This window comes from Myripristis murdjan, chromosome 4 (genome assembly GCF_902150065.1).
Source record: "Myripristis murdjan chromosome 4, fMyrMur1.1, whole genome shotgun sequence".
NCBI classification, from domain to species: Eukaryota; Metazoa; Chordata; class Actinopteri; order Holocentriformes; family Holocentridae; genus Myripristis; species Myripristis murdjan.
The window spans coordinates 26,233,921-26,261,499 of NC_043983.1; the positions used below are offsets into that span (position 1 = coordinate 26,233,921).

At 40.0% G+C, this 27,579-nt stretch overlaps 1 protein-coding gene across 1 annotated transcript; it reads right to left on the bottom strand.

Moving 5' to 3' along the window:
- On the bottom strand, positions 1-27,554 carry dnai3 (dynein axonemal intermediate chain 3). Its single transcript, XM_030049200.1, has 23 exons — positions 27,317-27,554; positions 26,477-26,564; positions 26,306-26,353; positions 21,154-21,338; positions 20,340-20,444; positions 19,535-19,666; positions 19,205-19,404; positions 18,633-18,749; positions 17,915-18,108; positions 17,076-17,200; positions 16,203-16,292; positions 15,759-15,848; positions 13,888-14,007; positions 12,115-12,188; positions 11,239-11,386; positions 10,197-10,293; positions 7,557-7,681; positions 6,844-6,907; positions 5,788-5,918; positions 5,369-5,573; positions 4,656-4,747; positions 2,954-3,076; positions 1-677 (listed from the first exon to the last, which is right to left on the bottom strand). The coding sequence occupies exons 2-23, from the start codon at positions 26,535-26,537 to the stop codon at positions 546-548; spliced, it is 2,658 nt and encodes an 885-aa protein (XP_029905060.1). The 5' UTR covers positions 26,538-26,564; positions 27,317-27,554; the 3' UTR covers positions 1-545.
- Between the last annotated feature and the right edge of the window lie 25 nt (positions 27,555-27,579).

Genomic DNA, 27,579 nt, shown 5'->3' on the forward strand with positions numbered 1-27,579 from the left:
ATAAAAATCTTTATTTATACAGTAATTCTCGATGCTAAACACAGTTACAGAACAAAACAGATGAAAATAATCTTGAAATTAAGGAACCATGAAATGATTTCCTGCCCAGTTCAGACCCTTGAGGTATTCCAAAATGTATTTCATTACTTGGATCCTCGGGGAGTGGTGGTGAACAGGGGCGAATGGATGGCATTACACAGTAACGAGATCTCTGATGTGGTGATCAGAAAAATCCATTGGTGGTGCTGAGCCATTAGCCCAAGGACTATCTAAATGTCAATGGCAAAACCAAGTCCTCATATTATTAATTAGAGCGGCTTGTCTATGTTTGGTAAACTATTTTTATTAACACTTTACATATTTCACAAATAGCTAATGAAGATGAAAATTCTTCAAAGATTTACAATTATGACTGGTGAAAGACCAGACTAAACCATGGCACTGTGAAAATACAGGCTGGCATGTATTTGTGTTAAATCACAAAGTTTTGTTATATAGTTCAAGGAATCATATTTGACAAAAAATAACTGGTACTGTGTGAGATGTCAGAATTCTTTCATGTTGTCAGTCGCCGGCAGCAGGCCCATGCTCTTCAGAATGGACGTCTCCAGCTCCTGGTACTCCTGATATTCCTTCTGTTCCTCTTCGTTAAAATAGTCCAGGCTTTTCATCGGCTCCTGGGGACAAAACCAACAGCGGGGCGGGAGTCACACAGGGCCAGATAAAAAGAATTTTTTAGTCCTCATCACCAATCTGGCACTTCCAGATCATTGAAGCAGGGATGACATGGTAAGATCTGGATCACACAAAGTTAGAAATCCAAATTTTATGACTCTTTTAGGGCTATGTATGTTTCAGCCATTCACCAATGAATTTCGGTACCTTGACATCTCATCAGCCAACCACTAATGCAGACTACTAACTTTAAGTCAAGTGCTGATTTAAAGGATTTACATCATTAGTGAATTGTAAAATTGACTTATTTGAAGTAAAATGTCACAGAAGTGCTTAAACCCATTGAGACGCAGAGGCCGCAGAACAAGCTTGACTGCCTGAAAGGAATACGCCATATGTTTCATAATTCAGTGGATCAACAGCCAGTCTAAGCAAGTTTTACCAGACCAATTCTCCACTGAAGTGTGAAAACCGCGATCTTTAAGTTCTTTAAGTTCTTTACGTTTTTTAAGTTATCATTTGCTGGAAACGTATTGCTTGCTGAATAAAAGAACAAAGTTTCCTTCATTTTCAGAGAACATAATAGAGACCACATTTGGGCTCATCTTCACCACAGGTGCATTCTCTCTCAAGGACACTACACATTCACAGGATCTACATTTTCCTTGCAACAGGAATACATCTGCTTGAGAGCAAAATGTACAAATTAAACAATTGGATAACTTTTGCCATATAATTTCTTCTTACCCGGAGGAAATGTTTTTTTTTTTTTCAACATTCATGACAGTGCAGTTTCCCTTGCAATATGTCTCAGGGGCAATCAATTTGTGGACAAAGTGGTTTTCCTAAAGACAGTTTCCTGTAAAAATCACTTTTGATTTTCCCTTTAATGACAGCATAGCAGCACACACAAACACACACAAAGGCGTGCCCACACATTGACATGTACAAGAAAACAGTAATAATACAGTACCATTTATTTAAATTGTAGAGGTCCCTTGTCCTGGTCAAGTTTTTAAACTTACATTTAACTGGGGCATACATATCAGCTGACAAATAAAGGCTGGATATAAAATGTACCTCAAAAGATAGTCTGCAGTTTTAATTAAGAAAATGTGACATTTTCTGGTTCTTTGACTATTTCACCATAAGAGCATATGTGAGACAATTAAGTCATGTTGCCTGTTTGCAGAAACAATTACTATGTATGACTAAATGAAAAAATTAAAAAAAACAAAAAACAAATAACAGGTAAAAAATGTGAGGTTACTGCACCATAAAAGGCTGGTTGTGTCCCCAAGGTCTTGGCTCCTCTGAGATTAATCTAAGAATCTATGATCATCTAAGATTAAAGATAATAACGTGGAAGGTTACTCTCAGTTTGTTAAGAAGAGAATAACTCTTCATCAAAGTTATGAAAATGGTTGAGTAAATTCAGTGTTTCCTTGGCAACCAGGCTCATTATGAGAAACAAAAGAGCAAACAAATATTATTACATACAAAAAAAGGTTGTGTTGTACACTAAAAGAAACACATTAATTCACCAAACACTTGTGAAGAGCCACACATTATGTACAGAAATCTATTTCCACTCACTTTACACTTCAGTTCCCTTGTTTTGCCTGCTTCATTCTCCGGGAATTGTAGCACACCAACCTTCAGTGTAATTATAAAAGGCAGTGTAACAGTATATTTCTCAGCAGTTACCCTCCTCTGATAATACTAAAACATGAAAGTATAGGCGGATGAAGAGCTGGAGAGGTTTCAGAGCTTCCACTAAGAGATGTAGCTCCAGCAGTCGGCTCAAAGCCAACAAGCTGACAGACTGCCAGGCACTGGCTGTCAATAACCACACTCTACCCAGGATGCCCAGGATCAAATAACCATCTGAATGAATTAAACATGAGAGGGAGAGAGAGAGAGAGAAAGAGAGAGAGGGAGAGAGATGCCTTTTTCCAGCTTTTATGGTCTCATCTTTGCAGAACTAGTGTCATCAGTTTTAACTGGGTCGATAAAAACCATTTGCGAATCTCACTGTACCATTCAGAGGAGTGCTCGCCTTTACTAGGCTCTTAAAGTGGGGTTCGGGGCTCAGGATGTAGGGTCTCACTCGAGGGCACATAACAGCAGTTTCTGTTGTTGGAGAGGGCAGCTTATCTTGTCTAGATTTCCCTGTCCTGCCAGGGGATTTGAACCTGCAATCCCCAATTATAAACCCACCTTTCTGACTCTGCAGTTAGATAATATATGCTGACTAGAATCAGAATTCATGTCTCACCGATTTCTTCTTCAGTTCCATGGCCTCAGTGTCTTTCTTCTCTTCAGCCCATACATCTCTCCTCTTCGTAAAATACACCAGCCTGTCCACCTCAGTCTCCAAGTATATCCTTACCCTTAGTTTCTGCACACAGAGAAAGGACAAAGGTATTGGTTCGCAGTCTCAAGGTAAGATATATGCATAATTAAATAAGGTCAAGACTGACAACACAACAAAGTTTCTTTGATGACCTTGAGGAAGTGTGGATACCAGGGGACTAGCATGCCAGTATTAACTGCAAGAAAAAAAGTACTCAATATTGCAAAGGAGCTCCCATAGTGTAATTTATTTAGACAGCCAAACCAGTGATCCTTTGAGCGCACTTCACTACATCAGACTTGAACCACAGAGACAGTTTAAATAAAGAGCCCATCTACGTGTCTTACCAAATCACAAGATTGCTAATATCAGACAATGAATATATATACACATTAAATGCGATAAATGCAATGACTGAGCATTCAATATTGGGTAGTGTCGAGATGTATGATAAACACACCATCATTTTGCTTGGACTGGATGGACTAGAACTGTTTTAATCAAAACAGGAGTGGAGTACAAGCAGAAAGAGACTCTAACGCAAAACTTTAAGTGCTGCAAATGTGCTTGAGTGCTGGAGTAGTTTTTTAGCAGTAATAGTAGTTTTAGTAGTTCTAGTTTTAGTAGTATTAGTAGTTTTTACCCACAAATTATGACTATACCCTCCTCCTCAAGCTTAAGTGTATGTCAGTATGTTATTTCTTCTTTATGACAAAATATACAGAAAAAAAAAAAACATTATCTTCTTACTAAAGGTGATTTATGCATGGCATGGTTGGACTGCTTACTAGGGATGTATCCAAATCCAAATACTGTATTCAACCCATTGTTATTATTCGGATTTGAGGAGAAAAAAAAAAGTCAGCGTGCCGAGTCCTTATAGCCTCCAACTTTACATGGGCAGAAAGAGAGAGAGAGAGAGAGAGAGAGAGAGAGAGAGAGAGAGAGAGAGAGAGAGAGAGAGAGAGAGAGAGAGAGAGAGAGAGAGAGAGAGAAATCCAGCTGCCACATCAGACTTTTGTCTGGCAAGCCCCTGTATCTGATGCCTCCTCCTCCTCAATGTGAGAGTTTCCCTGAGTGACAGCAGGGAAAGGTGGCTCAAAGTTTGCTGGTGTGTGTATGTGTGTGTGTTTGTGTGTGTGACAGAGAGAGCCTGGCTATAACAAATTATGTTTTTAAAAAATGACAACCACTGACTGTTCAGGCACCCCTTCTCAGCTGCAGGGGTGGTGGTTGGGTTCAGGCAATTCATAAAACTTAGTTTAGTTAAAAAAAAAAGAGAATATGAGAGAGCGAGAGAGCGAGAGAGAGAGAGAGAGAGAGAGAGAGAGAGAGAGAGAGAGAGAGAGAGAGAGAGAGAGAGAGAGAGAGATAAAAAGTACTATATGAAGATGTGGAAATATATTTCATAAATAATTATATGCCAATATAAAATAAATATGAGGCTTTGAAACCACAACAATTGCACTGCTAGTGAATATTAGGTAAGAAAATACAACATTTGCCTGATTTAATGTGACTTCAGGTATAAACCACGCTCACTTCTGCCATCTGAATCCATATACAGAGACAGATAATTTTGTAGGTTGAAAAAATAGATACAGATAATGACGTTTCTGCTTACCTCATCAGAGGAGGGGCGGTAGAGCATCCGTGGGATTTCAAGAATGTGGAGCATTCCTTTGTCATCAGACACAGCCAAGAAGTGTTGTTTGGCTGTACGCATAAAATAAATAAATAAATAAAAGCAGTAAAAGAGTCTTACATTTCTGACATCAAACAAAAAAGGTCACATTTGCAGACTATGTCTGACCACCAGAAGAAGAATGGATAGAAATATACTTCCTCGTAGAAGTTTGCATAGTTAATATGGCTTCAGAGGAATTTTGATTCACTAGTACATCTTTCATCTTCAACTGACTGAGAAGGCAAGGATGAGTAATTTGAATGGAAGCAAAAAGTGCAAAACACAAAGACCACATTCATGTTTTAACATGATTCAATGATTTCACATGGCAGACTCCATGTGAAAGAGTAACTGATTGAGTGAGAAAGGAAGGGATTTGGTGGACCGTAGGAATCACAGGTCAGGGACAGCCCTACAAGCCTGGATAGTGAAGAATGGAGAAGGTACAGGTAAACAAGATGTATGGTGAAGATTTGCACTGGCACAATACAGCTTGAGTGTGGACTAAGTGAGCTGATTTAAGTGTCTATATGCTACACAATAACATGTCAGCATCATGTGATCATTTCATATCTGATGATTTGTATATGGGGCACAACAGCTGGGATGTTAAACACAAACAACACCTTTTGTTATTTGGATGAACTCACAGGAGAAAATCCAAGGTTTGATGCAGGTTATCTTGGTGGAGGTGATGTTGTGGATCTGTGAGGGATCGTGGGTCTTTTCCAGCAGGTCCCAAACTTCGATGTTTCCATTCGCCTTCCCAATGAAGAACACAGCTGGTCGGGATGGGGACCAACATCCCGCAGTGCACACCTGCGTGGAGGGTGGCGACTGAAAGATGGTACCATCCTGGATGTTTCAGGTCATAGGAGGCCAAGACATTTAAGAGGGAGTCAGTGTTGTGTGTTACCAGTTTCATCTTACTGTAAGCATTTCATGTTGTTCATCGCAACCAAATAAAACTGTGTGAAAGGCGTACAGTATATTAAGCTTTGTCTTGTGTATTTACAAGTTAGCAAGCCTTTTTACTCAGAGCTATATTTGAAGCAATGGGTGTTGTTACCATGACACCCTCCTTCCAGATGGCAAAGTTCCAGCCTCCCACTGTCAATATAACGTCTTTGAAGAAGGGTGATCGCTGCACCGTATTCACCCACCAGTCATGGACATTAAAACAATGGAGAGGCTTGGCACCTGAGTGACAAGAGACAGAAAGACAGAGGAAGAGTAAAGTGTTGTGTGATGTGTTTGATAGAAAGGTCATGTGAATAAGTCCCAGCCCAGAGGACGTCAACTGCACAAAGAAATCACTATGTTTACAGAAAACCGGTAAAATAAGTCAGAAAGAAAGGGAAAGAGAGACAGAAACAGAGAGAGAGAGAGAGAGAGAGAGACAGAGAGAGAGAGAGACAGAGAGAGAGGGAGACAGAGAGACAGAGGAATACTGTATGTATGTGTCTGTGCTTGTAAGCTTGTTGGTGCCGTGTCTATTTGCCAAGCTCCCCACTGTAATAACTTTGGCGTTGGCCAAATAAGTTTTCGGTTTATGGGGAGTATATACAGTGATTTAATTTCCTCTTAATGCTAATAGCTGGTTTTACTTCGTTATTCAGCAACTGAGAACTAAAGGGGCAATGTATAAGGGTAAGCAACTTCGACTAGCTTGCCAAACCAAGCTCACATAATGATGGTTATAAAATCAATTAAACTGAAAACTAAAAATAGAATTTAATAATTGTTGTGATAAATGTGTCAGTGGCAGCGCTAATTTGTCTCTAGGCTGTAGCATTTTCTACGGGCAACCTCAAACAATAAACAATCTACCTCTGTCTCTAATTGTACAGATGATATTCAACATTACAGGTATTGTCGGAGTCTCTTCAGACAATGTCCTAGGGTGAGGAAATTATCCAAGAAAAAAAAAAAAAGGATCATACAGACAAAAAGAACCCTTCTCTCATGGTTGAGTTTTAAGTTCATAAAGGTATCCATCCATCATGAAAAAAATAATGTTGGTCATCCTTGCTGGCAGAATTGGGATTGCCTGGAAAATTTACATTGACCCAAATTACTGTCCATGAGCCAGGCAACACTGATAATGGTGCACCAGAGAACTCACTGTGCAGCCGTCCAGAATCATTGTCCTTCTCCAATCTCCAGTCAGTGTAAACAATCTCCCCATCCTGTTAACAGTAAAAACATGGCAAACAGAAATTATGGAAAATGGTACAAAGGAAACATGCAATAAACCTGTACACCCTGGGTATTCCTCAGTCTTAAATAGACATGGTGATGCAGGTGTGTTGGTCTTGACTAGCTGCTTGCTCCATATGCTTCATATGTTCAAGAGAAAGACATTTCAGCTACGAAACTGTCAGCGTGGAGTATAGCACCATGCAAAAAAAAAAAAAAAAAAAAAACACCTTTAAATGATATTTCACTTTGGTACAACATGTATAGTTTTCAATTGAAATTCCAGTGTAAACCACAAAGCATTCAAATATGGTTTGAAACATGTCAGCAACCCAGTCCCAGTAATCAGCAATGGTACAACTTGCCAACTACACTTTTCTCTGCGGTGTCCTGAAAGTCATAATTGGACATACATACCACCTAAAGACTGACAGAAATATATATATTTTTTGTGGGTTCTGGCCTGATATTTTCCAAGATGTAATTTTGTCTGTTTTCAATTATCATTAACAGCAAGTCGAGAAACAGCTACATTGCTGATGGTGAAAAAGTTCTGCATGGGGTAGGTCATGAAGCTGGTGACTAACCTCTGACATCACTAACTAAAATGACACTAGGACGTGTGTGAACCTCAGTTACCTCGGTCCCTACAAAGAACTTGGTGTTGACATCGTCCAGAGATTTAAGTGTTTTGGCTGAGGGCACCTGGAGCTTGCTGTAGTCTGGGGTGACCTCTGCTCTATCCTCATGCAGGTGGGCTGCATCTGTCAGGGGACACATTGAGGGAGTGGGGGGGTGAGGAGAGGGCACAAGGTTAACACAATTTAACTTTTTCCACATTTAAAGGTGTGGTACATGACACCTTTTCAGTTGGTTGACACAGTTAGTCCTCACCAGCTGTGAGAACTGACAAATGAACCAAAAAATGTGTAGGATCAAAAAAAAAAAAAAAAGAAAAAAAGTGAACGATCTGGGGCTTGCACACGCTTGCTTTGAAAATCTGTTCAAACACCAGCAGTTATGTGACATTTACCCTAAACCACCTTCGGTATTTTTTAAATGGTTGAAAACAGTTGATCCTTTGCCTTCACAAATGACTATTTTGTGTGCTGCTTGTCAGATTTCATAATTAGACTAGACACTGTGTATCTTACCTGTAATGAGTGTTAAGACTCCTGAAGTGACTCAATCAGTCAATCAATATAAAGTGTATTTCATAAAAAGTAAAACACAAACCACTTCATCTCAAAAAAGTACCAAAATTCAAAATGAAAGGTACAAAAAGGAGTTTGGAAAACACTAATCAGTAAAGTAAGATACAAAGGAACTTTGAAAATATCTGAAGAAAATTAATGAAATGAGAAAAAAGCAGGAGCTGCAGTTGGCCCTGTAATCTGAGCATGAGCTGGGAGACAAGAGGAGAAGAGAGGAGGGGATGAAGGAGAGGAGGGGAAGTGTAGGGCAGAGGTGAATGAGTTGGCAAGATGGGAACACAGGAGAGTAAGGAAAAAGAGGGTGAGGGGTGTGGAGGGGAGGAGGACAGTGAGGGAGAGGAGTGGGAGGAGCAGGGTTGGTGGTGAGGGAAGTGGCCTTTCCCATCACAAAAGGCCAACTGTCTGTCAGGGACAGTACAGGACAATCTGTTCACACCCCCTTATCAGTGGGCTGTTCCCAACTACGTCCCACCCCGGCTCTGTTAGATTAGCTATTGAAGGTCAGCGTCACACACCTTCTATAGCCACTTTCCCCTGGACAAGATGAGTGTACAGATATGTGGCATTCAGAGAGAAGAAAGACTGACCATTTAGCACAGCAAAAGATGTGGATGTTGTCCCACTTTTTACATCCACCACTGCTGCTCAGCTGTTGCTCAATCCCCAAAAGGGGCTGCTTGGAAAATCTTGGTTTGGAAAATCTTGCGGTACCGTTGAAGGGTGGGGGACTGCTACAAAGGGTACTTCTGTAACTGTGATTGAATCCAGCGGTCTAAATCTAAAATGGAGCAAGGTACAAAAAGCTGAGTATGGAGTATGGTGGTGGAGGCAGACTTAGGGGGAGCAGTGTCAATCAATATGAGTAAAACATCTTAAATAGCACCAAAGTATTAATCACAAAGGGATTCATTAAAACCTAATAACAGACTGGCCTTAGGCTGCTGAAAAATGCAGCAGATTTATTGCCTTGGTAAGTGAGCGTATTAATTTGAGAACCGCCAGCAGCCAAAGATGTGTTTATGGAGGCAGACCTTCAGCCAAACAAAGACAGGTCTCTTCTTGACCAGCCGAGACACACAGGAACATCTTCTGGCCCTCAAGGAGCCCAAGCATCATATTGCAAAGAGCTGACAGTCAACAAGGCTAATGCTGTGCGACTATGAGGGCCTTGTCTGGGAGGTATCGCTTAATAAAGTGCTATGAAACTGGAGGAGAGAGGAGTGGGGCAGGAGGAGAGAAAGGGAGCCATGCCCCGCTGATCACTGTGCTCACCGATCCAAAGCAGTATCCAAGAATCCAATACCAAGGAGTACACACAAGATAAAAAAAAAAATACACATAATTCTGCATAATTCTGCACCCACACACATGCACACACTCACCCACACACACAAACGTGCACACATACACTTTCAAGAAGAATCAGAAAGGAGACACTGGTGTTTGAAATGCCGATTATGAGGAGTCTCGAGTCTCTTTGCTCACATCTCTGTTATCTCACTCCAGAGCGTTTTAACATAGAAGGACTGCAGAAGTATTCTGGCTTCTTCGCTGACCTGCATTCACAAACAATCAGCTTCCAACCTGTGTTGCTTTGGGGAGTAAAAGGGTATAGGGGAAGGATGTAGTGGTAGTGCAAAATAAAGACAGGGATAGGACTTTATACAATAAATAAAAATCTATGTGGAAAAAAACATCTGAATTCAGTTAATAAACCATGAAATGGTTTTATTCATGAAATAGTTCTTATTATAATGAAAATGATACATTACACTAAGTACTTCATAAATGATGTATATTAAATATACAATATACAATAAATGAAAATATACAATAATACACTGTCTGTCTTGAAATCATCACTGAAGAAGGGAATCGGGAGGGTGTAAAGAGTTTAGGGTTTGAAATGTAGAGGATGACCGGGACATAAATAAACAGTTAACAGAACGAGAGAGACATGTAACAGCCTAAAGGAATCAAGAGGGAGGGGGAGCAGTCAGAGACAGACAAACAAAAGCAGCCACAAGTAAAAAAAAAAAAAAAAAAAAAAAAAAAAAAAACGCACCTGTATTGCTACCTGTATGGCTGTCACAGATGTAGTCTTGCAGGCTAAACTTCAAAGGGCTGTATTCCCCATTGACATCAATCATTGGCAGGGAAACCTGACGCATGATGGAGAAGAACCATTTAACATCTAAAGAACTGATGAGAAACATTATTACTCAAGAAAATCACTGTCTGCCCTCTATCACTTGACTACAGTCAATCACTTGACTAACAAATGTAAAGAGGCGTAAAAACTGTAAGATGATCAGCAGCATTCACTGAGTCCCATTTGTCTGAAACAAAGTCTATGGATGTCTGCGGGTCTCGCTGGCTGTCAGATCTTGGCATATGCTCTAACAACTTGGCCATAACAACTAAATATGTTTCAAAGTCAAAAATACAGTACATACATACAGATGTACAAGAAAGAGATTAAATTAAGCTGCAAAACTGCATTCTTCCATTCCAAAAAAATTACACGTAACCAATAACATTGTTTAATTGCTCATTTTCAAATGCTCAGTACAGAAAAACATTACTTTTCTTTCTGAAATGTTTTTCTGGACATAGAAAGCTTGAGCTTATTCTCTCCACTTTACAATTCTCTCTTATTCTCTCCACATGAACAGGTGCAAGTGTTCATTTTGATAGATTTTTCAATGTCAAGTTTAACTTCACCATGGCAGTAGAAAGTGTTCTGCCATAGGTGGTGCATTCTGGTAGCACTGGTGGAGTTTACTATTGCTCAAATCTTTTTTTGTGATCAGTTTTATGGGTAATTAAACATGGTTATATGGGAGTTACAAATTAATAGATCAAAATTAAAGAACATAAATAAAGTTACCAATGTCCATAAATTAATCAGCAAAAAGAAAAATATTACTATCACTCAGCTCATGAACACAATGTTCATCCCATTTGCCGTCTACCACATATCATCCTAATATGACTCCAGCTTAGTTTTTCACCTAATTCATGGAGCACTTCTCTTGATAAAGTTATAAAGTTCTACAGTTCAAATCACATATTTCTTATTGTCCCCTCCATCCATCCTGCACCACCTTGAGCAGTGGTTTCCAGGAACGGTCCAAGTGACTGAAGGTGTCAGGGACACCGTAGGATTTCACGGGCTGCTTCTGATCCACATTCTGCTTCAGCTTTGTTGCAGGCTGGTTCACGGAAACCCGGATGTCCCAGAACATGACAGAGCTGCAGAGAGAGAGAGAGAGAGAGAGAGAGAGAGAGAGAGAGAGAGAGAGAGAGAGAGAGAGAGAGAGAGAGAGAGAGAGAGAGAGGAGGAGAGGAGAGAGAGAGGAGAGAGAGAGAGAGAGAGAGAGAGAGAGAGAGAGAGAGAGAGAGAGAGAGAGAGAGAGAGAGAGAGAGAGAGAGAGAGAGAGAGAGAAAGGAAGGGAGAAAGACTGTTAGAGATTCCAAAACAACACAGACTTTGACTTTCATTGTTCATTAATGACACATCTCATAACAGGGGAATCAATAATTAACAATCTTAAAGCTCCCACAACCTCATAGACCAGTAAACAGCAACAAAACAGAGCATAATATCTGCAGTGATAATGGCCCACATAAGTACAACTGATATTTAAATACAAACACTCAGACCCTCTCCCTGAGGATACAGCATTCCACAGGCCCCAAAACATTCAGAAATGTGACAGAGGGGAAGAGGGAGAGAAAGAGAGGACCTGGGGAGGGGACAGTAAAAGAGGGAAAGACAGATACAGGTGAACAGACAGAGGCAGAGGCAAAGACACAGTGACAAACCATAATACTCTGATTAGTAAAGGGACACATATAAACTAATAGGTATACTTGCACTTACTAAGTCAAAATGACCCATATATCAGCTCACATTAGCTATGAAATGTCAGTACTTTATTGTTCAATGGTTTTATTTATTTATTTTTTATAAACCCTACCAGTCAGGGGAGCAGGTGATGGCCTGAACACATGTTTTGTTTTTGTTCTCCACCGGTGTGCCCGTTTTGGTCACCTAAATAGAGAGTTACAAAATCAACACATGTTCACGTGACGTTTAGCACTGCCAAGAGAAGATAGTGGTGAACAAAGCCTCTGTGTAGATATATCGGAGCTTATGGGTTTCCCCTGGGGCAATTTGATGATTGCCTTGTTTTACTTAATCTGATGGCTGTCAGTGGTTTTCACAGCCACTTGATTTATTATTACAGTTGACTGTGTAGAGACAGGGGTCAAGCATCATTGGGAAACTCAGAGATATAATACCTTTATTGTTTTATCAAGCATACCGAGACATTTTAAAAACATCTGGTCGCATGCTGGTTGCCTGTTTTGGCGTGTAAGAAGTTATTAGTCTGCATGAGACCACAGTTCACTTACAGATATCTTTTAGCCTGTTAGCATTGCACAGTTACAACTGCACTTCTTTGGAAGTGATTATGGACCAAATTCTGTATAGTAAAACACCAATAAAAACTCAAAGCAAATGTTTAGTCTCATGTAAAATCTAAAAATATATGTTAGGCCACTATTATGACACAACAAAGGGACCCTACTATGATATGTCGATAGTGCTCAAGACTTGTTTTGTTGTTTGGATGTATTCTCAGTGATAGCAACATGTGTTTGTCTATCACAATGGTGGCAAAAACACCACTAAGCTGAAAAATATTACTATCATGATGATAGCAGTCATATTGTTTGTTTATAGCATATTAATTCAACATAGACCTCATTCTGTATATAATAAGCAGCTGTTAGGGAACATGTGCAGTCAGTGTCAGTGCTGTCCCAGTGGCCATTATGAATAGTGGTAATATTCATAGATGTCAGAGATGCCACTAATGCCTGAGCCCTAAAAATAAAACTCTTCTGGAGGCCATGACACACAGGGAATCATTTAAGCTGATGTAGTTGTGGAGTCAATTTTCCCCAAAGTCAGAAACAACTGTATTTTTTCATTGCAGTTTAGTCCTCTGATGCCCGCTGTTGTTCATATCGTCTCAATTTGTCTCAGGCTGTGCATTCCTGCTAAATGTTGTATGACCTATCGCTAAAGCCTTGAATAGTTGCCCATGCAGTCTCACCTTCACAACCTCCTCTCTTCTCTGACTACTCTACTATGCCTTGTGCTGCCTCACCTCCGGTTAGACCTAACTGTTTACTGTGAAGTGGCTTTTAAGCCTGAGTGGATTACAAACTCTGGAGTCATTATTCCAAAATTAGATGGAGAAATCATTAGGGTGATAAGGGATGTGACCCTTTTAGCTTAAGTGTTTTCCTATCAGTGTGTAACTTGGGTGTGAAGGCTTAAAAGCATCTGCTATGTGTTGAGTTACCCCTGGTATGTTGGACATTCTAGACAAGTGTTTACATAAGATATGTTTAAAAAATGAGCTCATGAAAACCTTAAAGAAAATTATGGTGGGAGTACTACTAAGTAGTCACACAAATACACCAATCCATTATCTTTTTATAAAGTAGATAGGCAAAGCTGAAAAACAAATGATAAACACTGTGGCAAGTCTGAGCTCTTATCATATGTGCTCCTCAAAGAAAAATATGTTGAGAGTGCCAGAGGTGCTAACATGCTAGGAATAACTCAGTCAGTGAGCAAACAGAATTCTGCCTATTTGGCCTCTCCACAGAGCTCAGGATTGAGGTTGTTAGCCCCTTCTAGCCCCTCTGCACCTCACTCTTCAACTCCTTTGTACCTCGAAGGTTTGCGGCAGCCATTGGACATCAGTAATTTGTGCTTTGTGGCCGCTGTCTACTGCAGAAACAGCACAGTAGCGCACCAGGGGGGTCTCATTCTCTCTGTTCTCCTCAAAGTCCTGATGGGAGGTCAGACACAAAGAGTACAGTACAGAAGGGTACAGCATGTATAGCAAACTCTGACAGTTAAATCCACATGGAAAGGCTTCCAGACAATGATAACCATTTATCCTGAAACAGTACAGCAGCTTTTTCACATATAGCAAGTAAAAATAAATATTTATATTACAACTAAAAACACCCAATGACTGGCTGCCAGACCATTAGTTTAACCTTGAAATTGGAACAGAACATATCACAAATTATTTCTTCAACAACCACATGACTGGTCCTGCCATTGCCACATGATGTGAAAAACCAAAGAGCAAAGTAGTGGTAGTAGCTTTACTATGCAATTATAGCACAACTACGGGATTACCTGCAGTTAGGGAAAAAAGCAAATCAACATTTTCAAAACTGTGTCCTGTCTCTGAAAGCCTACAGAGCTGCATGTGATAACAGTTTGCACTGCTTTTCATTAAAACTGCGATCACTGGCTTAAAATGTCTGCCTCACCATGCTGAGAGTGCTGCACGCTAGCTGTGGCTCTACATACATATTGTACTTGCTGGGATGTGCAGTGCACCTGCTCCTTGATTTATCATGTAAAGCGGTGGGAACAGAACACAAATCTACATGTGAGGACTTCAATTCCTCATTTATCTGATAAGCTAGCAACAGGTGCTGGCAGAGCGCACCTTTCACAGCACTCAACACTGAAATAATGGCTTTTAGCAGATACAACAACCACTGTTTGCACTGTAAACACGCAGAGAGCAGTTATCTGATTTTTCCTGTGTTATATGTGTGGGACAACCTATGGCAGGAGATGGTGGGCTTGTGCAACAGCTGGAGTGTGTAGGCTGATGCTGTTGACTCTGGAAAATGAAGGGTAAACAAGGCCAGAGAGAATGGAAACAAGGGGGGAGGGGGGCAGGGGGTAGAGCGGGGATGGGGACAGCTGTTCTGCTGTAGAGGTAATAAAGACACACAAAGCAAACGAGGGCTGCATGATGGGGGCATACAACAGGAGGATGTCAGCCAGGGTCAGGCTTTGTGGGACACAACTGTTTTTGTTACGGGGTGCCTGGATGTCTCAACGTGGGCTAAGAAGCGCTTCATCTACCACCTAACAAAGCAGATATTCCATGGAAAGATTAGTTTATTAGAGTATCAGGAAATTACAGTGACTGTTTACATGTAATACACCTGGCACCACATAGGTGGACTGTTGCACTTTGAAGTTTCAGTTAGATTGATTGAGGCATTTGTAAGAGGTCGACTGACACAAATTAGCTATAAAAATATATTAGTAGGCTGCTTATATACTCACTGGCTTGCAAATAGGGTCACGTAATGATACTCTGCAAAGTAGGAGAGAATTACTTGTGGCATTAGTAGGTTTGTGGAACCAGTTGTGACAGCTGTGGCTGGCTTGAAACGGACCATCAGGCCACTGCATTCCCATGTAATGAAAGGCTGAGGATGAGGAGAGTGAACAGCGAGCCAAGGAGCCAACATATTATCATCCATCCCTGTCATACAGTACCTTTGGAGAGTACGGTCTGTCCTTACAGTACATACGCAACATCCAGACCTCTTTAATAAACTGAGCAACCATGTTTGAAAGCAACGTTACATCATCACCGGTCAAAGAATTATAGTAACTGATTCCATATACAATACACCAACAATGATATGTCATGCACTGTTGTATCAACACTGTGCATGCCAAGCCATTTCAACAAAGGAGAGGATATTGGGTACTTACAAATGCATCACTGTTAGAGGTTTCCTTTCTAACACGGGGCATTGATCCTTGTAAATACTTGACGTGAGTGGAAATGTCCCATAACACGACCTGAGAAAACCACAACACAAAGTTAATTACATCAACATCTGAGTCTGGCACCAAACACGCTTCCTGCCACAGAAAGTACCCAGATCTATCTGTCCTAATATTGATAAAAGAAGAATGAGAACATCATCAAAAGAAGGGAGCTGCTGATAATATGAATAGGATGAGAAGAAGGCTTACTCGGTAAATGCTAGTTATTTTTCTTATCGGGCTCCCTTGAAATAAAAGCAAAGAGAAAGGAACGGAAACAGATTACAGAGAAAGTAGTATGGTATATCAGTGCTGAGAACTAGAGAGCACTGTAACACTGAGAAGCAGACATGCAGGCAGAAATACAGACAGAGTCAAAGTCAGCACCTGGCCATTCATGCAACCGCCAATGATAATATTTGGATCGGTGGGGCAGAACTCAAAGGCAAAAACGTCGTCTGGGCACTCCAGCAGCAACTGCAAACAACAGAGAAAACCCACATACCCGGGGCAGAGATATAACATTTCAAAGTGGAAACTTTTAAGTACTGGGTGCTTGCCATCCCAAGTATTTATTTATTCTAGCCTTTCCATACAGAGTTCAGCTTTTAATCCGCAAAACCAAGCACACACAGCATGATTCCATTTCACCAGGCATAAGGGGAAAAAGACTTGGGAGGACTGCATTACAGAGTGACCATTTTTCAAAGTCATGCTGAAATCTGCTGGAGTTGGTACAAAAACTGCAAAATACCTGTATAATGTCTCTCATTTCCTTTACTCAGTATCAACCACAATATTTATCATTGTCTCAGTAGACAGTGAAACTCAACCATGATACATGCACCATTGAGAGTGTGCGTCATGCACAACTCACATTACTTTTTGAGTGATCTAGCATTCCATTTTTACTGATTGAGTACCTCATTCAAATCAATAGAGCATCTCCAATTTTGCCAAAGCAAATAATGGTCTTGAATGACAGAACAAAGTAAATCCTTCAATCCTTTCTTATGAAAGCTTGTCTCAAAATGATCTGACGTGAGACAAGAGACAAAATTGCTTGTACGCTGTCAGTGAGGATTTAGAGAGAGAATGTGTGAAAGAGAGAGGGTGGTGGTTGTGAGGGGGGGCTTTTCTAAATTCATCTTCACAGAACTGGCATAAGCACTTTGATCTGTATTGATAAAAATCACTTGTGAGTTTCACTGTATACCATTCAGACGAGTGCTCACATGTGATAGTATACTAGAATTTTACCTGGGGTGTGCAGGCATCATGGAAACACCAGAAAAGAATCAGAGGGGGGTTGAGGAGGAACTTAGTGGACTGGTTGAACCGTTGCTCCAAGGACACATTCTCTGTCATGGCCACTGCTATCACACCTAATACATGCAATACAACAGAGCACAATGTTACAACAGCACAGAAGCAGCAAAACAGATCTCAGATGTAGCATGTCTGGAAAGCCCCTTTGACTCTTTTGAGTGGGAAACTGGTGGATCAGCTTTGATCCCTAGTCTGAATAAGCTGCGCTGATCACACGTTTTGGTGCTGGTATTTACATACTGGCTCGTACTGAAAGCCAACTCTATAAGGGTGATGAAAGCTTGGCAACTTTTTCAAGTAATGCAGATAGAAAATAATGCTTTCACAGTGGATGGGGATTTGAAATTTTGATACATGTAACAGAGGGATTACAAGGAGCGTAAGTATAACAACAAATACCTGTGATAATTATTGCAACATCATTTCAAGACTAAATCTTACCATAGACACTTTAAGCCATGACTAAGTTTAGATTAATATTTTTGCATTTGCACTCCACTCCACACATGTTGGTGAGCAGTAAACCACCAACCCATCTGCCCCAGGTATCTTTAGTAGAAAATACAATGCAAGAGCTCTCACTTTTAACAGATACGTGGTGATGTGATCCAGATAATAACATTTTTCAGAGATATTGGAGAGAAAACATCTATTGTACGTAAAATATGATCTCAAATTATTGGGTGTGTTAATTTCAGAATGTTTTTTAAGTAATGTTTTTGGTGTGAGACAAAGCTGCTACAAGTACAGACTGAGATTTTGCACCTTACCACTGATGGTGGGGTGCCAGTTGATGGAGCTGATTGTCTTATCTTTACTGTATTGCATGTCTGTGAAGGCCTGATACACCATCAGATTGTTGGCCCTCTCCCCAGTGTCAAACTCCTCAGCTCCTATACCCAGGGCCGTCCAGTTGTCTAAGAACACATCCATTATCTCATTCTGCTGGAGAGATTGCAATACCCTGCAATAAAATAACAGAAATTATTATTATACATTTTTTAATGTGTAACTTTTAGAACCATTTTTTTTTCTAAAGGTATGCTGACTTTCACCCCAGCTACTGTGCAAAGTTGTCCAATGTACATTACATTCTCCTTTCTTATCTCTAACCTAAACATAAAGGAATACAACAAAAAAGATATAGGACAGTGGGGGAGTGAGATTACAAAGTAAATATCATTGAAACCTCTGTTTTTTTGTTTGTTTGTTTGTTGTAATGCCCATAGTCTGTGCAGACAAGACACTTACACCATAACAACAGAAGCTATAGTGGGCGGGAAGGTGACTCATGTGGGTCAGTGTCCTTAAGTTCCTTGTGAATATCTTGATACAGCTCAAGCTTTAATAATAGATGAGTGAGAGTCCCTTCAGGCTGCTGCAGTAATGTATGAGTTTGGGTTGGCTTTCAGTCACCCCAAACATTAAAATATTCCCCCTAGGAAGGAGAGACGAGACTCCATCAATCACTGAAATGCTCCATTTTACCTGGGGGTCACAGAGTTGATGAAATTCTTCAGACTCCCTGACTGGACGAGGCTCTCTTTTTCTTCTTCACTAAACCCTCTTGGCTCATACTGCGTGCACATATTTTTTTGATTCTTCCTGTAAAATGGATGGAAAGCGCTCAGCATGAAGCATTAATGAGGGCGAATTAACTATGAAACATATGAAAAACAAAACAAAACAAAAAAAAAACATTAAACATTACAAAAAAAACAATATTATCATATGGTGAGCATGACTGTGTGAACACATTGCTACAGTATATGGCTATATGAATTGCATCTCTTAATTAGTACAAATGTATATAGACATGCACTGCAAAAAATGTCACTCCTAAGAGGGAAATTAGCTTAAAATCGTATTTTTTACAAACCCTTAAAGACCACTGGGTGGAACCCAGTTAATGCACTGGAACAAGTGAAATTATATCACCAGCTTTGGGTCAATTGGGTTTTAGAGAATGTGACAATAAAGCACATGTTAGTATACACAGGGATTTTTCCTTGTAGGTCTAAGAACAGACACCTCTCATGAGTCCTCATTTACAAGCATACCACTGTGTTTGAGCACTGGAGCTCTGGAGTTTGGGAATGGCCTGTATCCCGCAGTCCCTCTCCATCTGCTTGATGCTGAATCTGCTGTCTGAGTAAGAAGCACACTCCACGTCTCCATCCTTAGCATCTGCTGTATTCCAGTCGGAGAAACAGACCAGTGTCCCGAACTTCCTCCGCACCCTGGAGAGCTTGTATTTCAGCTTATGGGGAATGGAGAGAGAGAACAAAGTGGTAAAATGGTGGGAGGTGTGATGAATGGGGAAAAACTTAATTCATAAAGGACAGTGATTTACCTTATCTGTGAAATATTTTTTTAATATGTTCCAGTACCTTTTCTCTAGACTCTTTGACAGATTCCTCCTCTATATCCTGCTCACTGCCAAGAGATATCCATAGTTTTGGTTCTGGGGTCTTATAGACTTCACACTCACCAGATGTCTCAGTCTCAGAGCGCAGTGGGGGCTGAACATGGGAACAATGATCAGAACAGGAGAAGGAAATACAGTTGAGTGGAAACTGACTCAGACGTGATGATGAAGTTTTTGTGGTAATGGAAATCAGCAATATTGCTGACTAGCAAATGGGACAACTAGCAAATGGGAGAAAATTAATAGAGGTTAAAAAAAAAATTGTGTTATAAGGAGGAATTGCACACCGAAGGAATAAGGTCTGCCATAATTACTGGCAAAACTGTCCATCTGATTTGCCTGCATGAACTTTATTTCTACAAGGCCTTTTTTAGTATACATGATATTGTCAAGCCTCCAAAGGGCTACGTCTGCTTAAAGGGACATTATGCATGTTCAAAGAAGCATAGAGCTTCTAAACCCTGCACTGTCAAGAGCTGTACGACATGGCTTTACTTAAATCAGACTTTTTCACCTCATCTAATAGCCTCTTGAGCCGTCAAAATGCACAGTCAAACTAAATAATCATCTATTATTGTAAGTGATAAAATGCACCAACTTCCCTAAAAAGCTAAAAACCAAAGAAAAAATTATATTAAAAAAGTCACTCCTCAAGAAGTTTTGACCTCTCAGCATGACTGATGACAGATTTGAACTCACAAGAGCTGGTTATTAGGAACAATAGCGTAAAGTAAGTAAATAGTAAGTAGTAAGTAAAACTATCTTACATTGAGGATCTTCTCCTTGGCCTCTGGTGTCAGAACCAGGTAGAAGCCTTGGCCGTAGGTGAAATCCCTGTCAAAAACCAGTAAGATCTCTTCTTCTGGGTAATCCTATCAGCAGGAAAAACATCATAGGGTTAGATACAAATTAAAAAATGTTTTTTTTTTTTTTTTTAAATGTCTACCATTCACCTATTACATTTTTTAAAAATGTCAGCTTCATTATAATTCAATTTCTTTCTATATCAAAAATTATTGATAATTGTATGACATAATATCTTTAGATACATAGTGTATTGGATGCAGGGGACAACGAGGAGGCTTGGCACTTTGCGTTGTTGCAAGTAAGATGGTGGATGAAGGATTGAGGTTTGGATCAACAGCACGCAGATGTTATAGAGTTCAGAAATACTAGGGAAGACAAACAACCACCCACACATCTTGCAAGCCAGTATGCCTTGTCATAATCTCAAGATGGGCCGTAGCCAAGGCCGGGAGAAGTTTTCCCAGGATTCAGTGCAAAATATGACGTTTGGTTCTTAGTTGGGACTTATGAAAATACCTGCACGAGAATTGTTGAGCTTGTATACGTTCCTCTTGGTGCTTTGAAGACTACTATCAAAGTGTACAAGAAGCAGGTGGCTAAATTCATTAAAAAATATATAGAGTGGTCAGTGCCTATAGATCTAGATCAGAGTTAGAGGGTAATGAGATCCAACTGGATATGCTGTCTCTTACACCTTAAAATGGGGTCTGTGCATCATCAGAATGGCTAGGGGTTATTGTCTGAATGATGTGTGTGACAACAGATCAGCCTCACCAACACGATCTGCTTCACAGTGCTGAAATCTGAAACTGCAGCCCTTCTTTTCATGTCCTGTACGATGTCGTCTTTTCTCAGAAGCTTGTAGGGACTCTCCCCTGTGACATCCTCATCAGCGCGGCAACCAAATAGCTCCTGGGTGGCCGACGTCAGGACCAAGGGGAAGATATCATCAGGGTGACCTTGGTGGGATAGAAAGTATTCTTCTCTTTTTTGTTTACAGACTATTTAATTATATGGAGATAAACCAGACAGATCACAAGAACATACATGGTACACATCCCAGCCATGTAGGCCATAACGATGCCCAAGCTGATTTCTGGTTTTATTTGTTTTTAAGTTGAGCAGGCAATCCAACTTGTATTTTCACTTAATGTAAAAAGGAGCAAAGCCAAAAGGTACAGATAAATGGTGCAGGGTTCACATTAGAGAAACAGAGACATGGATGACAGACAAAAGGGACTACACCAAAGAAAGCAGAAAGGATGATACACTTACAAAAATACAAAGTCACAAAGTCACCCAACCACCGGACTGTGCTGTGAGTCCCTGTTTTTCTGATCAAACACACGCAAGGTCTCTGATCCTTCAACTGCCCCTCCCAGCAGGGTGGACCACCCTCCAATGTCTGAATTACAATCCTTATGAATAGCCTACTAGTTGCATCATCCAAATGCTTTAGGGGGAACCCAAAACAATTTTGCTACTCCATTGGCATGTGAGCTAAACCCAAGACATAAACTGCTCAGTATGGTCATCTGTCCAGTACTGGTACAATGTAAAACCACAGCACTGTACCACCACAACAAAGGTGCTCTTTTAATAAACAATCTATGAAGAATCCCTCATATCTAAGCACAGGCTCTGTCCAGTGCACACTTCAGTAAACAGGGCTTTGCATAATGATAGTTTTGATCGTACTTGCGGTCTCTCTCTTCAAAGTCTTTCCTCAAGGTTGCTGAGGGGACGCTGGGAATGCTCAAGTACAGCTTAAGTAACCACTTCCCAGCTGGGTGTGTCAACCTTTTCTACTCAGACCACTGAGGCCCCATGCCAAATCATTGTAGTGGAAACTCACACCATTCATTTCGTAGAGTAATGTGTCAACTATGGCACTTGTTTTCATGGGAAATATTTGCTTGAGAGATGAACAGAGGATGAAAAGAAATGCACCATGACCTTTTGGAATGCAGTCCAGACAGTATATTGCACTTCACTGAAGACATATGTTAGATTTGGTGGGCCTGTTTCTTCTTGCGTGCACTACTCAGGATATTTCCTGACCACACAATGCAGACATTTTATAGTTCCATCTATGTTACGGCAGAAAATATACAGTTTCAACTTTACTTAAGTCTGTTGTTACAAGTTAGCAGAGAACTCAGCAGCTGCTAAAAGTGATGAAATGGCTGAAATGGCCTGATGTCATAGGATTGTTGTCATTGTGTCACCTCGCCACCAAATGTTAAGTGTTAAGTTTAATTTAAGATCAAAAGTTAATGAAAACTGTGACGCCTGGAGATTTTAACATCCACCTCTGTTGCCTGTCCAGTGGTATTGCATCTGAATCTGTGAATCTTACTGATTCTTTTAATTTTGTTCAGTGTATTAGAGGACCTAGTCATTTACAGGGACAAGTCCTTGACTTAATATTGTTATTTGCACCCAGATTACTTTTGCATGCAAAGAGATGTGTGTATTTTAACATAAGGGTAATGAATTTACCTTGCTTCTTCTCCCAGCTAAATGCGACTGCCCACTCTTACATTTTTAATTTTGCCAGTGAATTCTCCAAGGACTTTTTGACTTTGTGAAGTTACAACTCTACTTCAGTGCCTCAGCTCAACACAGAAGAGCTTGTTAATCCTTTTGACGGCACTTGCTCGAGTACTGTTAACACTAATCCTTCTTTTAAGAAAAAAAACATATCATGCATATATCTGCTGCCATGGCTTGATAAAATCAGTCTTAGGAACAAGTGTAGGAAGAACTTTTGATATCTAAATATCAGAAAGTGAATGAGTGGGTTTTTTCTCTGTCTCTATTACAAAGAGCTGTAGAAACTCAAGGGTGATTTTCAGGGTTATTTATTCAGTTTGTTGTCCCCCTTTCATAGTCAATATAATGTAGCCTCTCCTGAGATGTGTGGAGAATTTTTAATGCTCTCCTTCCAAAAATGAGGATAGAGATTTCCCCAACTTACAGAGTGGTGTCACTAGTTGCAATTTTGCTGTGATGATTTGTTTTGAAGACATTTCCTCCCTGGTCCTGTGAGAAGCAGCGTCTCAGAAATCCTACCTAGTATTTTATTTAATATCAATAGCTCTCTGGCCATTTTTTTCTGTATTTTAAAATGGTTATGCCTCTTCTTAAGAGTTATTGACCAATTGTGCCCCGCTAACCACCACCCCATCTCCAAACAGTCCATGTTATCTAAGGTTCAAGAAATAGTTGGTTCAACCCTAATGATGCTCTTTATTGGTCAAACTAATATCTTTTAGAAATTGCAATTTGGTTTAAAGGACTTCATGGTGCGGGTGCTGCTCTCCACAGAGGGACCATTGACCTTGCAGAAACCGAATAACAATGAACTGAACAAATGCAATGTCCAATTTTAATTCCTTTGGATTTCAATGTGGCCTTCGATGCTGCAGGGAATACAATTTAATTAGAAACTGGACTTGGTCTGAGCAAAGTAGCTCTATGTTGGCTCTCCTGCTTTTCTGAAAGAATATTTTCACAATAGGAAACTCATCCTCAGTGGACCTACCTCTGCTCTGCAGACTTTAATCTTAGGTTTGGATATAATTTATACAAGGTTAAAAAATGTTCATTGTTATCCCAGAGAAAAAACGTATAATTACAATTACAATTCACATATACAATTCACCCACTATAAAACACGTCATTAGTCAAACCGCTCTTGTATGCATCCCTTTGACATACACTGTATGTCAAGGGGATTCAGAACCTTTTACAGCTAAATCACATTTATGGCAAATCCAACCCAGATAAACTGTTTCACTGTGAATTAGGTATTAATTTTTGAGCTTTGACAAGCAGTTTAAGAGATTTGTACAATCTTGTTTCTTTCGGTTTAGATAGATCTCCAAAATATGCAGTTTTTTTTCATCCTTTCACGCATTGGAGAAAAAAGTCATCCATGTTTTTATCTCTTCTCACTTGAAAAAATTGTACTTTCTATATTCCTGCCTTAATCAGAAATCCTGTCTTGCTTCCAGCTGAAACACATCTTTGAAAAATACAGTGTTGAGGATTCCAACAGGACCGACCAGATCGGCGTCAGATCATATCACCTAAATTTTAGCATCTCTACGTCAGAGGTCAGTGGGGGTAACTTTGCACTGATCTGTCTGAAACTCACATTTATATACACTTTCTGCATAATTTTTGATTTGTTTGTTGTGGCAGGTGTTTATATCAGTTGGCAGTCACAAAAAAGTAATATTGGAGATTGTCCAGGACTGCATTATGCTTGGACTGTTCTTTTTGGCCGTATAAACTCTTTGTATGTTGTGCGTATTTGTGTTTGTTCAGTTCACTTGAACAGAGTCTCAGCGCTCTGTAAATATGCTTGTGAAACAAAGATATTCTGATTCTAAAAACCCATCCATTAACACCATTACCACCAGCTTGCACAAGAGACAATGACCTAATCTGTGGTGAAAAGATACTCTGTTGGTTTGACCTGTATTTGACCAAAAGCATGTTTTCAGGGCTGGTGCGCTGAATATAAAGGAAACCTTGACAATGAGGACCCATGAATGAGTAATGGTACAGCTTACCTCCTGTCATGTGCATGTCTAAAGGCTATGCAACAGTACACCTAAGCTCACATCAGAAGAATGCATATAGTTTCCCCGTCCTCAAAGACAGCTCAGATGATTGGGCTATACCACGCTCATTACATCACCACTTCAGAGTATTACAGTGCTTATGATTTTGGATTCCTTTGGCTTCTTAAGCCAATCTGAATGAATGGTATGTAGCCCTCTTTATGAGGACCCAGCCCTATCAAAGAAATGGAGGTAATCAAATATACATGGAGCCATCAAGTTAAATTTTAGACTTTTTTATAATACCAGCTAGAATGAAAAATAAAACATATTTTGTAGTGGAAATCGATGCAAAAATGAAAACAACTACACACCTATGTTAACATAAAGAAAAAAAATCCCTAAACAGTTTCATTTAACTGTATTCAGCCACTTTTAAGACTTCCAGTTGCTTGAATCCAAATATATTAAGGCATGTTGATCTAGCTTCAGGACTTCAGGACAATGTTCTAACTTCACAAAGTACATTATAATCTTATCACTGTTTTCATTTCCAACCGAGGTCCTCCGTAAAACTGCTGCTTGTTACATGATGTGCAAAAATATCTTATTTGTAAGCAATGGATTTTCTAAAAATTAATACATGATATTACAAAAAAATATTGCTTGCTGTTTGTTTATGTTGTCAGTTGTTCACCTTACAGTGGTAAGAGGGTTCAGCCTGAGTGATTTCACATGGTTCCTATGTGTTACTAGCCCATTGCAGGCCTATTCAGAAAGCAATAATTCAGGTTCCTGCAGGTTTATTTAATTTCACAAGCATCAGCAGAAAAGTGGTATCAGTGGACAAGACCTCTACAGCAGTGGTCAAGAGTTTGGTGAATTTATTGTAGCCTATACAGTTTTATGTCATGGCAGGTCATGGGCCAAGGTGCATCCAATGTAGCTCTCAATTCTCAACATAATAGGCTCAAGACTTAACCTTCTGCCATGCTTCTCTCACTCCCCCCATCTTTTCTGACTGTCATTATTCCTATCATCTCTGCTCTACATGTAATCAAAGAATTCACATCATAATTACCGTAAGAGTAATCATCCTGATTTCTTCTTATGTAACTACTGCAATATTAGTGTTGAGAGAAAAAATTATGCCTACATTGTTAATGTGATTTGGCCTGTGTCTGATAAAATGACTGACTGTGGCCAGTATGGAACTTCCTGTGAATGACGATCAGATAAGAAGACTGAGACGTGCTGCAGGATGTTTTTTCCCCCTGCATCATCATTTAGAAAATAAACTATATGCACAAACATGACTCATACATTTTATTTTGCAGGATCTCATCACTTACCAGGGCCTGGAACACTTTCCGAATGTACGGGTGTGACACTCTTTTTGTCTAAGTGGGAATAAACAGTCATTTTCAGCATTTAAATAACAATGTCTCTTCATCTGAATCTTTAAAAGATAAAAATCCATGCAATAGCATATGTTAAACCTGTATTAGCATTCAAACACTCACCTTTACCTTTCCTCTTGCTGCCTGCACTGCTGACAGTGCTCTTGGGTGTCTTGGAGGACATCCCTGCTCCTTGTTGGCTTGACTGATACTGAGAGGCAGAAAAGGTGACTTAATTCAAATTTTGCAGACCAAGCACACTTTCCAATAGAAACAGCCCACTAAACATTTCAGGGTTATTTATCCACCCATTTCTATCCCTAGACCAAAACGTCTACAGACTTGATGTAAGGCTAAAACCACACACACACACACAAGTTTGTAGCAGTGCAGTGGCCCTTGCAGTGTACCATGAAAAACTATCACCAATGCATGTGGCTCCATCTTGTGGCATCTAACGTTAAGTGCCTATGATTGAACAGCAGTCCTTTTCCAGTACTACTGTTTACAAGGATGTGTAATGGAAAAGAAGACCATCATTTAGTGTATGTACTTATATTTCTTTTCTTTTGTTTGACGATGTTTGGTAGATAAATGGTGTTGGCCCTTTGTATAACGCCGTTATTATACATCGCTTCTACTATGCTAACCGTCATTTGCTGGTGTCATTAGACAATTTGATTCGCTAACGTTAACCTCGTAATAAACATACTTTACTAGCCGTTAACTTAGCATAGCGGAATTATAATTATATTTATAGCTACATCTTGTTTACGGGTTTTAGCCTATGGAGGTGATGCACCAGTCAGTTTCATCTAGGTTAAACTGCAGCTATTCTCATTTAAAAAGGACGACCTGGACAATGTGGAGTGTCTCAGTGGGTTCATTTCTGCTGCCAGCATTTCTGGAAATGCTGGCACTTTCTGTTATACTTTACAAAATTAGACGAAAAAGTCACTTTACCCGTGTTTTAACCGGTGATAGCTGAAGCTCCTGTCCTCTTGCGGCCTACTGTTTTCTCTCACCTCCGCTCAGTGAGACAAGTTTGGTTGCTATGGGTGACGGGGGGGCCGACATAATATTTGACCGACAGATTCAATAGCCAATCACGTCCCAGCGATGGAGTGACGTACCCCTCCGCAGAAAGTTACCTGTCCTGTTCACATACTGTTCTTTAAGACTTGAACGTGATGAAGGCACCCGCGTCAGGAGTTGCAGTGAAGCCT